This window comes from Mustela erminea, chromosome 6 (assembly GCF_009829155.1).
Source record: "Mustela erminea isolate mMusErm1 chromosome 6, mMusErm1.Pri, whole genome shotgun sequence".
Taxonomy (NCBI): domain Eukaryota; kingdom Metazoa; phylum Chordata; class Mammalia; order Carnivora; family Mustelidae; genus Mustela; species Mustela erminea.
This window is the reverse complement of record NC_045619.1, coordinates 91890467-91905293: the sequence shown is the minus strand read 5'-3', so window position 1 is coordinate 91905293 and position 14827 is coordinate 91890467. Positions and strand designations below refer to the sequence as shown.

Sequence of the window (14827 nt, the reverse complement as noted above, 5' to 3'; positions counted from 1 at the left end):
CAGATGGAGTAATTAAGAGCGGAAAACCACAGATTAATAGAAGACAATTTTTTAAGATGACCACCACATACTTATCTCTCGCTATGCTGTATTTTTAGAGTCACTCTTCATAACTCTACCCAACCAACCCAACCAACTTCCAGTTGTTAGAGTTAGGGAAATAGCAAAATTTTGTAAAGGTACTAACAATGTCAATAGAATTTCAAGATAGGGCTAGGGGTGCGTGGATGGCTCCCTTAGTTCCGCATCTGCATCCGAATCTTGATTTAGGCTCAGGTCACAATCTCAGTATCAGAAGGTCAAGCCCCGAGGGGCTCTGTGCTCAGCAGGGAGTCTGCTTGAAATTCTTTCTCTCCTTCTGCCCCTCCTTGGGCTTGTGCACACGTGGTCTCTCTTAAATAAATGAAATCTTTAAAAAAAGGAATTTCAAGATAGGGCTAACCTAGGAAACAATATTAAGCTTGCTATCAGTGAATACCAGGCAACAAATATTGGGTTTGGTTTTAGTACTGTAAACAAGAAGGAATGCGAGAATCAATAGAGATGCAGAAGATGGGGCAATCCATTTTAAATAAATTCATTTAGAGAGAATGTAAAATCGCCAGGGGCATATGTTTAACATTCAAAGAGATCTTATCAAAAATGCACATTTTGAAATATCAAATTTTACCTGCTAAATTGAAGTCATGAGATTTAAGCAGTTCCCAGGAAAATACACAGAGAAGCAGGGAAGAGGATTTAGGGGTGAAGTGTGAGAAATATCAGTGGAATAAAAGTGAGTAGGGGAAGAGATAATTTTAAAGGAGAAAACAGAAGGGCAAAACAAAAACCAGATTGTGGATTTCATGCAAACAATGTGTCAAGAAGATTATAAAAAGAAAGGAGTGATTGATCAACAAAAAAATGCAAATGAAATGACTACACTTCACTGATACTTAAAGAAATAACAGGTAAACTTGCCAAGAATAGTTTCAGTAGAGTGATGTGTTCAGAAACCTTATCATAAGCAGCTAAGGATAGAAGTCAGATTGGTGAGTGCACTTAATAGTCACAGAGCTGATGATAACATCAGTGACTTAATAAGAAGGTGTCTAAATGTGTCAGTCAGACAAATATCAGACTGCATTATAAAACATTAAGGTTACTATTCTTCAGTTGTGTATAGAACATTTTCTCACTTATTAGTGAATTTGGTGTGCACTAAAATGGTTGCCGTTCTGCACCAAAGTGGGCAATCAGTACAAATCAGATAAAGGCAATAACAATGTGAGAAAGTCATGGGAAAGATGTAGGGAGGGATTTTTTATATGTAAGATGTCTTTTGCAGTATAGGTTGTTCATGGCGGTGGAATAGTGACCTCAGTTGCTTTGGTAGATAGATATAGAAACACCTTGTGCCATAACCACTCCTCATGTGCTTCCAATTTCTCCAGGAAAAAAAGCTTCAAGCAGATAATGAAACTGAGTAAAATTTCAGTTAGTGATAAGAGAAATATTCTTAGAAAAAAAGGATACCTCAAAGTTTATGATTTCATTGCCCCAAGGGGTGGAAGTGTGTCATGAATAAATCTATTCCAAAGTGTAAAGTACAAGGATAGTGTACCCTTAAAAATCATAAATAATTATGTTTTACTTGGACTATATTACTTAACAATCCCTAAAAAATTTATTTTTTTCAAATACAGTCATGATCATTTAGTAGAGTATAAAGTCAATTGGGTGATATTTACATTTATTTTTCATAAGTTAGAATAGAAAGCATCAGAGAGCAAGGTGGATAAGTATTTTTTTGGGGGGAAGTTTTTGTTTCACTAATATGCAAGTGTGCATTTGTGTGTATATTTGTGTGTGTGTGTGTTTGTGTATATGTGTGTGCATGTACATTAGACTGCAATATAAAATGTATATCTTGCCATGTATTGTGGTCAAAACATCTGAAAGCTAAGTTTCAAATCTATCAGATGACATGTCAGCAGAGCTGAGAGCATGAATTATTAAGAAATATTCATTATCAAGGAAAACAAAATATATGTAAAATACATTGCTAGGATTTTCTAAGCAAACCCATTGTAACACATTTTTTCAACCTTCTTCTCAGATCTTGAGTCCCTCAGTTTTATATGCAAATTGGGCAGAAGTCAGGACCCAGGAATGAGAAACCATACGTCACTAACCAGTTTCATCCTTCTGGGATTAACAGATGACCCTCAACTACAGATTCTGATTTTTATATTTCTACTTATTACCTACATGTTGAGTATAACTGGAAACCTGACCATCATCATTCTCATATTAATGGATTCTCACCTTAAAACTGCAATGTACTTTTTTCTCCAAAACTTTTCTTTCTTAGAAATCTCATTCACTTCTGCCTGTATTCCTAGATTCTTGTACAGTTTAGCAACAGGTGATAGGACTATTACCTATAATGCTTGTGCATGCCAACTTTTTTTTACATATCTTTTTGGAGTAACAGAATTTTTTCTCCTTAGTGCCATGTCCTTTGATCGATACATAGCCATCTGCAAACCCCTGTATTACATGATTATCATGAACCACAGGGTCTGCAAAAGGCTAATCTTCTGTTGTTGGATGACTACTTTGTTGGTCATACTCCCACCACTTAGCTTAGGACTGGACCTGGATTTCTGTGACTCCAATGCCATTGACCACTTTGCCTGTGATGCTAATCCTATCCTGAAGATCTCATGCTCAGATACATGGTTCATTGAGCAGATGATTATTGTATGCTCTGTGTTAATCTTTATTATGACTCTTGTGTGTGTGATTTTGTCCTACCTGTATATCATCAGAACAATTCTAAGATTCCCCTCTGCCCAGCAAAGGACTAAAGCTTTTTCTACCTGTTCTTCCCACATGATTGTAGTTTCTATCACCTATGGAAGCTGTATCTTTGTCTATATCAAACCTTCGGCAAAAGATGAAATGGCCGTTAATAAGGGCGTATTTATGCTCACTACTTCCATTTCACCCATGTTAAATCCATTTATTTATACTCTGAGGAACAAACAAGTGAAACAAGCCTTTAATGACTTAGTCAAAAGATTTCTATTGCTCTCAAAGAACTAGGGGAATGTTGATCCCTAAGCATGTTTTCTTTAGTTTTTATCCTATTTTGTCTTGATGTAGATTTGGGTTTCCATTCAGTACTGCCACTGATCAAGTCACCCTTTACACCTCATAAGTCAACTTTTTTGAGAATGATAATCTTTATTAAGAAAAAAATGAGAATAGTTGTTTCAGGAAATCTAAGCGTGATTTCACTCTCAACCTTCCCTTACCAATGCTGAAAGGATTGGGAAACTATTCATAAAATACTGGTGCAATAGTGTACATTATTCCTCCACAAAAAAATACTCTAGAAGAGAAAAATAATGTTAAAAAGAATCAATGCTTTTTCTAAGTGTAACAGCCAAAAAAAAAAAATTTCAAAAACTCAAAATGAATTTTAAAACAAGGAATAAGCATAAAGATTTAAAATTTCAAAAAAGCATTTACTGATAAAGCTTTAAAACCACAAGATTCACATATTTTATTGAATGAATCCAATCCAATATCAAAGTTATTTAAAAATTGCCAAAACGGGCATGAATTAAATTAAGATGAAGGGAGAAATGTACTGGTACTCCCTATTAAAGAATTAAAACCGACATTGAAACTACATAAAACAGATTGATACTGATGTACTAAATGAAATGTTAAATTTTGAATGTAGGTATTTAAATTAAGCAAGCAGATGGCAGGAGGTGGAAGAGAACTAATTGGGCTAGAAAATTGATAGTAAATAACCAGCAAGCCAAATATACTAGGAATAGAGAAAAGAGAAACAGACTACAATGTGAATATTAATATCAATGAAATGATTTGCTTTTAAAAAATGAAATCTTTAGATATTTCTAGAGTCCAAAATATATACCTAATGATAACTCTCAAAGAACGATCAGCATTTAATTACTCCTTACATTATTCATCAACTTTCCACTTCTGCAGTTCAACATATTAAAACTTCCTTAGATACTTTTTCTTTTACTTCAGGTTATTGCTCATATTGCAGTGTCTATAAGCAGGAATTCCCCCCACCTCCCCGCCCCGCCTTTTCAACTACCCAGTCCCCAGAGTCCTCTAGTTGAAATGCCATTTCCACAAGGAATCATTTGCTTACTTTGTCTTACTGTTCCAACAGCACGACAACACCATGCCTGGTCGGTCTTACCCATTAGATTTCTATCACCACTAAGTTCCTGCACTCAGAACTCTTATCAAACTACAATGTCAACTTTACTTGTCTTTATTCTACTCTAAATGTTAAATGCCTTAGAGAACGTCTCTCTGTATGCCAAATTCTAGAATGCTTTACTCCTGGCACATGGACAAATATCAGTTAACATGATAGATAATCTCCCAATACAGTGATTTGGTACTTCTGACAATGCAAAAAGAGAATTTTTATGTGAAGATAAAAAAATACAAAGGTAACATTTGGCATGAATCTGTGAACAAAGGATGAAAGAAAGTCATGGCTATCCTGTTAAAATGTTTATTTTTAAATTTCTGAACGAAATAGAATGAAAGCCAAAATTTATTGAGAATTTATAATACTGATAAACCTCAACATATCCCTACAACTTATATTTATTGTCATAATTTACACTGGAGAAGTGTAGACAAATCAAAGTTTAGAAAAATGAATTATTGCTAGCAAGTGATAGAACTAGCCTTCAAAGGTAGTTTTATTGATTTCTGAAAGACTCTTTTTGTTCAAGTAAATGCATCTGCTTCTCCAGAGACAGCAAGATGATTTCAAGGAATATCCCAAGAAATACCTTCCAATACTAAAATTGAGAAAGATGTACATCATAAATAATGTATAAAGATAAAAGTAACATGTGATATATTTTGTATATATACACACTTTATTAATACTGTTAACAATAAATGATATTATTTTAATTGAATAATATACTATAAAGTGATCAGATTAAATTTAAAAAGTCAGATTACCATATATAAAATGAAGAACAAGTGGGAATGGGGAGAAAAAGTAAAAGCAAGAAAAGAGGGAAAAAGGAAAAATGGCCTTATTATCTTGGTCTTCAGCTTTGTTGGAGAAAGCCTGGTTCTAGGCATTTTTCTTGGTGTTAATCATCTGTTCCATTACAGAACCTTTTACTGTGAGTCCATGAAAGGAACTCAAAGGCCCTACATGGGTATCTCAAGATCTTAGAGTGCTAAAAGAGAAATTCTCTAAGTTCAGTCCCCATATGGACCAAAAATGTTTAGTGGTCTTCCAAATTTCAACCAGGCAAAAGCATTTGGGCAGCAATCCTTACCCTATAGTTATGGTTTAACTTCAGATTTCTAAAATATTTAGCTTCTCTGATTTTTGGATTCTGCCATAACCTATGCTACTAATTCATCAGTTTAAATCTAGGAGACGTATGTACTTTGGTTAAGATTTATCTTTGCTTTTTTCTCCATGTGGGAATTTCTTAGTCTACCTACAGCACTAAGATGGGGGAATAGAATTTAACTTGTGATTATCAAGTGCTCAGTGATCTCAAGTTTATATAACTGCTATCACACCATGATTTCTGACTTCTTTAACCAGAGGTGAAAAATCATTTTCTATACACGTCTGGTTTATCTTCTGGGCTCAGAGCTTGGTCACATAGGTAATGGTATCCCATGATATTAGTTTTCAAGACCATATTATTTAATCAGACATTTCCTTAATATGTGTTCCAAACAAATTGAGAAATAAACACAGACATAAGATGAGTGTAAATATTTTTTTCATTCATGATAAAGGTAGATAAAGAATGTGGCTAAGATGAGTTTCCTTAAATTGGCTTGATGCACCTGCTAAATTTGAACCTCAACTTTTCTGAAATCACTAGGTGAGGACATGCTACCCCAGTGAGCTAACTCAGTGGCAAATGGAGAAATAGGGCAGCATGCTTGCCTTATAAATAGCCAGTCATGAACAATGATATTTTTGAGATTACTTTTCAACTTTATTGAGGTATAATTAACATATAAAATTGTAAAATATTTAAAATGTCATTGTGATTATATTATATACATGTACATTAGAAGAGAATTCTTCTCATCTAGTTAATTTAAACACTTATCACTTTACATATTTACTTGTGTGTGTGAGAACATTTAAATTCAACTCTCTAAGCAAAATTCAGTTATAAAGTGTTATCAACTATAGTCATCATGTTATACAATAGATCCTCAGACCTCTCCCTAATTCCTTCACCTCCAGCCCCGCACAACCACTTTCTACTCTATTTTTATATGAGTTTGATTTTCTTTTAGATTCTACATATAGGTGATACCGTGCAGTATTTGTCTTTATCTATCTGACTTATATTTTTTAGCATAAAAGCATCAAGCATCAAGGTCTATTCACAGTGTCAGACATGGCATGATTTTTATCCCAATCTCAACAAGCAGATAAATTTTGTAGAAAATGATCTAATAATCTAGGTACTTAAGCCATTCTCATTCTTTTATTTATTTGAGAGAGAGCAAGCAAGTGAGAGAGAGAGCACACGAGCACGGGGGAGGGAGAACCAGACTTCCTGATGAGCAGGGAGCCAGATACAGGGCTTGATCCCAGAACCCTGAGATCATGACCTGAGCAAAAGGCAGCCACTTAATCAACTGAACCACCAGGGTGTCCCAATAAATAAATATTTTTTAAAAAGGGCAATGTTTTAATTCATTTTACCCCTTCATACTTTTTAGAATTTTCTCATTTGTTTGAAGCAAATAAAACTTTTTGAACCCTGTCCTTAAAGGCCTGTTTCACTTGCTGGTTCCTTAGTGTATAAATGAAGGGATTCAATAAGAGGGCAACTGAGGTATTGAGCACAGCTACTCCTTTGCTTGAGGTCACTCTGTTATTTGCTGATGGTTTTCTATACATGAAGATGCAGCTACCATAAGAGATGGAAACTACAATCATGTGGGAAGAACAGGTAGAAAAGGCTTTAGTCCTTTGCTGAGCAGAAGGGAATTTGAGAATTGTCTTGGTAATTTAGCCATGGGAGAGAAGCACTAACATCAATGTGACCACTAGTGTTAGCACAGCCAAGAAAAAGGACATTAGCTCTAGGAAATGTGTATCTGAGATCTGCAGGATGGGAGAAGAATCACAAACAAAATGATAAATGACATTGGAAGCACAGAATTCCAGCTTGAGTCCCAAGATGATTGGAGGAAAGATGATCAGGAATCCAGTTACCCAAGAGCTGAGTACAAGTTGGTAGCAAACTTTGTTGCTCATGATGGTGGTATAGTGGAGAGGTCTACATATAGCCACATAACAGTCATAGGACATAGCCGCCAGAAGATAAAATTCAGTTACTCCCAAAAAGATAAAAAAAAAAACAAAACACAACTGAGTCATACACCTTATATAGGAAATAGTTCTATCCTTTGTCACAAGGCTCACCAGGAGCCATGGAATACAAACAGTTTGTGAACGAGATTTCTAAAAAGGAGAAATTCCTTAAGAAGAAATACATAGGTGTCTTCAGGTGGGAATCCAGCAGAGTGAGAATGAAGATGGTTAAGTTTCCTGTTGCACTCAACAAGTAGGTAAAAAATAGAAAGAGGAAAATCACAACCTGCAATTCAGGGTCATCTGTCAGACCCAAAAGAATAAAAAAGCCACAGACTGGGAGAAAAAATTTTGCAAAAAACACATCTGGATGAATGGATAAGGAAGATGTGGTCCATATACACTATGGAGTATTATGCCTCCATCAGAAAGGACGAATACCCAACTTTTGTCGCAACATGGACGGGACTGGAAGAGATGATGCTGAGTGAAATAAGTCAAGCAGAGAGAGTCAATTATCATATGGTTTCACTTATTTGTGGAGCATAACAAATAGCATGGAGGACATGGGGAGTTAGAGAGGAGAAGGGAGTTGGGGGAAATGGGAAGGGGAGGTGAACCATGAGAGACTATGGACTCTGAAAAACAATCTGAGGGTTTTGAAGGAGTGGGGGGGTAGGAGGTTGGGGTACCAGGTGGTGGGTATTATAGAGGGCACGGATTGCATGGAGAACTGGGTGTGGGACAAAAATAATGAATTTGTTATGCTGAAAATAAAAAATAAATTAAAAAATAAAAAACCTCAAGAAACAAACAAACAAAAAAACTAATGATGTATTTTATGATGACTAACATAACACAATGAAAAGTAAATAAATATAAACAAAAGGAGAAATTGTCCTGTAAATTCAAAAACGTACAAACTCTTGCAAGCACAATTTAGTTAGTGGTTTTCAACACCCTAAAACATAGCTGTATTGTTTGTAAGACCTGTATTGAGAGTTGTCTACCTCCTCCTCCTTCTTCAGAATGTTTTGTAGATCTGTTGCATTATTTCTTTATGAAATTTACCGTTAACATGATTCTTAAAAGCAAAAAACAAAAAAAAATAAGCAAAAACAAAGTAAATTTTTTTTTCTTTAGAATCATTTTTACCTGTGAAACTTTTTTTTTTTTTTTTAAAGATTTTTATTTATTTGACAGACAGAGATCACAAGTAGGCAGAGAGGCAGGCAGAGAGGAGGAAACATGTTCCCTGCTAAGCAGAGAGCCCGATGCCGGACTTGATCCCAGGACCCTGTGCAGGCAGGGCTCAATCCCAGGACCCCGGGATCATGACCTGAGCTGAAGGCAGAGGCTTTAACCCTCTGAACCACCCAGGCAAAAGAAATAACTTTCTTTCCTAATATGGTCAACTATTCAGCTGTCTTTTAAAATCTACATATATCTAAAATTTTCACCATTTTATGTTTATTTCTTTTTTGCAGCTTTCATGTCAAAATTCATGCCTGCCCAGAAAAATTATGTATTGCTTCTTTAATAGTTTTTTCCTGCTTTGATTTAAAAAAATAAAATTTGATCTAGTGCAGAGGGTTGTCTGAATATCATGGTGATTTCCAGAATCAATTTCCAGAATCTTTTTCCAGAGAAAGTATTTAAAGTAGTTCATGGTATCTTCTGTCTAAAGCTGCTTTGTTTTTATTGGCTGATAAATGGAAGTAATGTAGTCCTTATCACATCTATTGTCTTGTAATCACCATCATCATAACTCCTATTTTTCATATTAATAAGTGGAAAAGTAGCTCTCTAGGAAGGTATAATCGGACAAAAATAAGTTGATAAGTAAAATGTGACAAAATGATGACCATAGAGTGAAGATTTCTCTTTCTAGAGATTGTTTCATTAGTCTTTTTTTCTCAGTTTATGCATTGCTATTTAAAGCTTATATAATTAATAAAAAAATCAATGGACAGATTTAAGTGCATTTTGTAAATAGATACTGTTTATACATTTTGTATTTCTATACCAAAAAAGATGTAAAATGATTAACCAAAAAGAAAAAAAAATCAAGCTACTTATACATATCTGCTTTTGATTTCCACAAAATTATCTTAGTTTACAATTAAAAATAATAGATCCAACTCTAAAATGTTTACCTTAATTCCTGTGTTTTCCCATATTTTCTTCTAGGATATAAAAAAAAGAGAGCTAGTAATGGATTATAAATGTACTCAAAGCTTAGACAATATTATTTCAGTAGGAAATTGAAAGAAAAATAGCTTTTAAGTTGCAACTTAATGCAGAAAGATGGAATATATGCTGTGCTTTTGTAAATTTTCTGTGTCTACCTCACTCTTGTATGTAAGTTTGAACTTAGATCAGTTCTGGACTTGGGTAGTACTGTATTTAATATTATTTTAGACAAGATAAATTCTCTTGCCTTTGCTGCTGTGAATATGTCCAAATTATATCATATCTATTATTAATACAAGTGAAAGTTATTTCTTTATTCCTTACAACTGGAAATGGAAAAAATCCAGGAAAATCTGATACAAGTGTTCTTATATCCACCAGGCAGGGAATAATTCATTGTTAATTTTACATGCTAAAAATATGAGTGTTCTTATATCCTTTAATTACATACCCAAGGGATTCTATTGAGAAGGGAAAAGAAGCAAAACAATACAAAGAAAACATTCCCCTGGGATTGATCAGAAGACACTAATGATATATGATAAAAATAACTTGTATAGCATATTATAATAGAATGTGAAGGGTCAATGTACCTAAGGAGAACTGAGGTTAAAGGAAATCTGTGACAAAGCTAATGAGCAATTAATGGGTCATGATCACATTCATTTTATTATTTAACAATTATTTTTAATATTTCAGATTAGAAGTATATAATCCCCTTAGATTTATCACATTTAACAAAATCTTTCATTCATAAAGTTCTTGTAAAAATAGTTGCAAAGTTACTCATGTTTACCATTTTACAAAAAAATTTCTGGAGCATAGGGGCACCTGGGTAGCTAAGTTGGTTAAGCATCTGCCTTTGGCTAAGATCATGATCTTGGGGTCCTGTGATGGAGCCCATGTCTGGCACCCTGCTCAGTGGGGAGTCTGTTTTTCCCTCTGCCTCTGCTCTTCCTCCTGCTCTCTCTTTCTCTCTCAAATAAATTAATAAACTTTTTAAAAAAATTTCCAGAGCATAGATAAAGAGTAAAAATCCCTTTCTGGTTTTATGGAACCAGCATAACATTGACATTAGTGTCTGTCAAGTTAAAGAAAATAAGTTAAACTTATAGACTAATCTTTCTTTGGCATATGAAAAATTAAAACAAAAAGCATTAACAAATTAAATCCAGTGATATATAAAATTGGTGCCACATTAAGACAATTTGAATTAATTCCAGGTATGTGAGATTGATTGGTATTAGGAAACAAATTAATGATTCATTACAGAAATAGATGAAAATCATATGTTAATCTCAATAGATTAAAAGCAGTATTTGACAAAATTCAGTACTCACTTATTAAATTCTTGACAAACTTGGAGTAGAGGGAATTTCTTTAATTTGATGCAGAAAACCTAAAAAAAAAAAACTCTTTAGGAGATACCATATTTAGTGGTAAAATATTAAAAGTTATCCCTCTGAGACAAGAGAAAACTACTCTCATTATTTATATTTAACATTGTATCCATATTTTTGACCACCTTAAAGAGGCCAAATGAAGAAAGAAGAAAGGAAAGTTGATGAAAAATGAAAAGTTTTATTGATCATAGATAACAGGTTATGTATATAGGAAATCCAAATGAATCTACGGAAAACATTAAAATTAAACACTGGCTTTAGCAAAGTCACTCAGATCACGTACATAACCGTATTCATTGTTTTTGCACCACACCCAGGGCTCCATGCAATACGTGCCTTCCCTAATACCTACCACCTGGTCCCCCCAACCTCCTACCTCCCCCCCGCGCCCCTTCAAAAACTTCAGGTTGTTTTTCAGAGTCCATAGTCTCTCATAGTTCACCTCCCCTTTCAATTTCCCTCAACTCCCTTCTCCTCTCCATCTCCCCTTGTCCTCCATGTTATTTGTTATGCTCCACAAATAAGTGAAACCATATGATAATTGACTCTCTCTGCTTGACTTATTTCATTCAGCATCATCTCTTCCAGTCCCGTCCATGTTGCGACAAAAGTTGGGTATTCATCCTTTCTGATGGAGGCATAATACGCCATAGTGTATATGAACCACATCTTCCTTATCCATTCGTCCGTTGAAGGGCATCTTGGTTCTTTCCACAGTTCGGTGACCATGGCCATTGCTGCTATAAACATTGGGGTACAGATGGCCCTTCTTTTACTACATCTGTATCTTTGGGGTAAATACCCAGTAGTGTAATGGCAGAGCCATAGGGAAGTTCTAATTTTAATTTCTTGAGGAATCTCCACACTGTTCTCCAAAGAGGCTGCACCAACTTGCATTCCCACCCCTTTCTCCACATCCTCTCCAACACATGTTGTTTCCTGTCTTGCTAATTTTGGCCATTCTAACTGGTGTAAGATGGTATCTCAATGTGGTTTTAATTTGAGTCTCCCTGATGGCTAATGATGATGACACTTTCATGTGTCTGATAGCCACATAATGTAAATTATATATTTATTCTTACAGCAAAGAATCAGGAAATAAAATAAAATAAATTAAAATACTAAGACTTTTATAGTGATATAAAAATATTTAATACCAAGGAAGAAAACTATTAAAATATGTGCAAAACTGCTGTCCTGGAAACAAAAACCACTCTATTATAAGAAACTAAAATGACTTAAATAAATGGAGGGCTAAAACTGAAATCAGGCATTTAAAACACTATGAAAACACCAGTAGTTGAAGAAACATGAAGGGTGACTCTTTTCCTTCTTGTTATTCACATTCTTCCTGGGAAGAAGGAATATTTATGCATAGATGGTATCCTCTCCACAGAAGATCATAGTCTGTCATTGCTACCTCACAACACACATGGTTCATTTGAGGAAAATGAAGCTGAAGAAAGCTGTATTTTGTAAATGGCAGATGTTTCTCATAATTCTTTTTTCTTTCTTTCTTTTTCTTTTTAAAGAATTTATTTATTTGAGAGAGGGGGAGAACAAGTGAGAGAGGTAGTAGCAGGGGTAGTAGCAGAGGGGGAAGGAAAAGCAAACTCCCCACTGAGCAGGGAGCCTGATGTGGGGCTCCATCTCAGGACCCTGAGATCATGACCCCAGCCAAAGACAGCTGATTAATCAACTGAGTCATCCAGGTACCCCTCTCATAACTCTTCCTAAGAATATTTGGAAAATTAAAGTTTACTGTTGTCTTTGAGTTGAAAATTTAAAAGGATTATGGGTTGTACATGGCAGTTTGCTTGATAGTATCTGACTTTCAGACTTAAAAATGGTTGAATTCTTAATTATATGTTGTTTATGATAAAGGATACAACGTATTGAATACTTCTGTATCTTAACTTTTTATCATTTAGGTTTCCTTTTTTCTAAATTTCAAACTATATCAAAGACCCCTAAACTGATTTTTTTAATTTTTTTTTAAAGATTTTATTTATTCTTTTTTTTTAATGTGGATTTTTTTTTATTAATTTTTTATTTCCAGCATAACAGTATTTATTATTTTTGCACCACACCCCGTGCTCCATGCAATCCGTGCCCTCTATAATACCCACCACCTGGTACCCCAACCTCCCACCCCCCGTCCCTTCAAAACCCTCAGATTGTTTTTCAGAGTCCATAGTCTCTCATGGTTCACCTCCCCTTCCAATTTCCCCCAACTCCCTTCTCCACTCTAAGTCCCCATGTCCTCCATGCTATTTGTTATGCTCCACAAATAAGTGAAACCATATGATAATTGACTCTCTCTGCTTGACTTATTTCACTCAGCATAATCTCTTCCAGTCCCGTCCATGTTGCTACAAAAGTTGGGTATTCATCCTTTCTGATGGAGGCATAATACTCTATCCCCAGGGGTACAGGTCTGTGAATCACCAGGTTTACACACTTCACAGCACTCACCAAAGCACATACCCTCCCCAATGTCCATAATCCCACCCCCTTCTCCCTAACCCCCTCCCCCCAGCAACCCTCAGTTTGTTTTGTGAGATTAAAAGTCACTTATGGTTTGTCTCCCTCCATCCCATCTTGTTTCATTGATTCTTCTCCTACCCACTTAAGCCCCCATGTTGCATCACCACTTCCTCATATCAGGGAGATCATATGATAGTTGTCTTTCTCTGCTTGACTTATTTCGCTAAGCATGATACGCTCTAGTTCCATCCATGTTGTCGCAAATGGCAAGATTTCATTTCTTTTGATGGCTGCATAGTATTCCATTGTGTATATAGACCACATCTTCTTGATCCATTCATCTGTTGATGGACATCTAGGTTCTTTCCATAGTTTGGCTATTGTGGACATTGCTGCTATAAACATTCGGGTGCATGTGCCCCTTCGGATCACTACGTTTGTATACTTAGGGTAAATACCCAATAGTGCAATTGCTGGGTCATAGGGCAGTTCTATTTTCAACATTTTGAGGAACCTCCATGCTGTTTTCCAGAGTGGCTGCACCAGCTTGCATTCCCACCAACAGTGTAGGAGGGTTCCCCTTTCTCCGCATCCTCGCCAGCATCTGTCATTTCCTGACTTGTTTATTTTAGCCATTCTGACTGGTGTGAGGTGATATCTCATTGTGGTTTTGATTTGTATTTCCCTGATGCCGAGTGATATGGAGCACTTTTTCATGTGTCTGTTGGCCATCTGGATGTCTTCTTTGCAGAAATGTCTGTTCATGTCCTCTGCCCATTTCTTGATTGGATTATTTGTTCTTTGGGTGTTGAGTTTGCTAAGTTCTTTATAGATTCTGGACACTAGTCCTTTATCTGATATGTCGTTTGCAAATATCTTCTCCCATTCTGTCAGTTGTCTTTTGATTTTGTTAACTGTTTCCTTTGCTGTGCAAAAGCTTTTGATCTTGATGAAATCCCAATAGTTCATTTTTGCCCTTGCTTCCCTTGCCTTTGGCGTTGTTCCTAGGAAGATGTTGCTGCGGTTGAGGTCAAAGAGGTTGCTGCCTGTGTTCTCCTCAAGGATTTTGATGGATTCCTTTCGCACATTGAGGTCCTTCATCCATTTTGAGTCTATTTTTGTGTGTGGTGTAAGGAAATGGTCCAATTTCATTTTTCTGCATGTGGCTGTCCAATTTTCCCAGCACCATTTATTGAAGAGGCTGTCTTTTTGCCATTGGACATTCTTTCCTGCTTTGTCGAAGATTAGTTGACCATAGAGTTGAGGGTCTATTTCTGGGCTCTCTATTCTGTTCCATGGATCTATGTGTCTGTTTTTGTGCCAGTACCATGCTGTCTTGATGACGACAGCTTTGTAATAGAGCTTGAAG

The 14827-nt window shown here is 35.6% G+C and overlaps 1 protein-coding gene and 1 pseudogene across 1 annotated transcript; one reads left to right on the top strand and one right to left on the bottom strand.

The window, feature by feature from the left end:
• The first annotated feature begins 2151 nt into the window (after positions 1 to 2151).
• Positions 2152 to 3090, top strand: LOC116592488 (olfactory receptor 6C2-like). The gene has a single exon (XM_032345676.1). It carries the CDS (start codon positions 2152 to 2154, stop codon positions 3088 to 3090), a length of 939 nt encoding a protein of 312 aa, XP_032201567.1.
• Positions 3091 to 4751: 1661 nt separating this feature from the next.
• LOC116593587 lies at positions 4752 to 7697 on the bottom strand (annotated as a pseudogene).
• Positions 7698 to 14827: the final 7130 nt, after the last annotated feature.

Bases quoted from the DNA above. Each gene is read 5' to 3' on its own strand.
- LOC116592488 (XM_032345676.1), top strand. From the start codon at position 2,152: ATGAGAAACCATACGTCACTAACCAGTTTCATCCTTCTGGGATTAACA.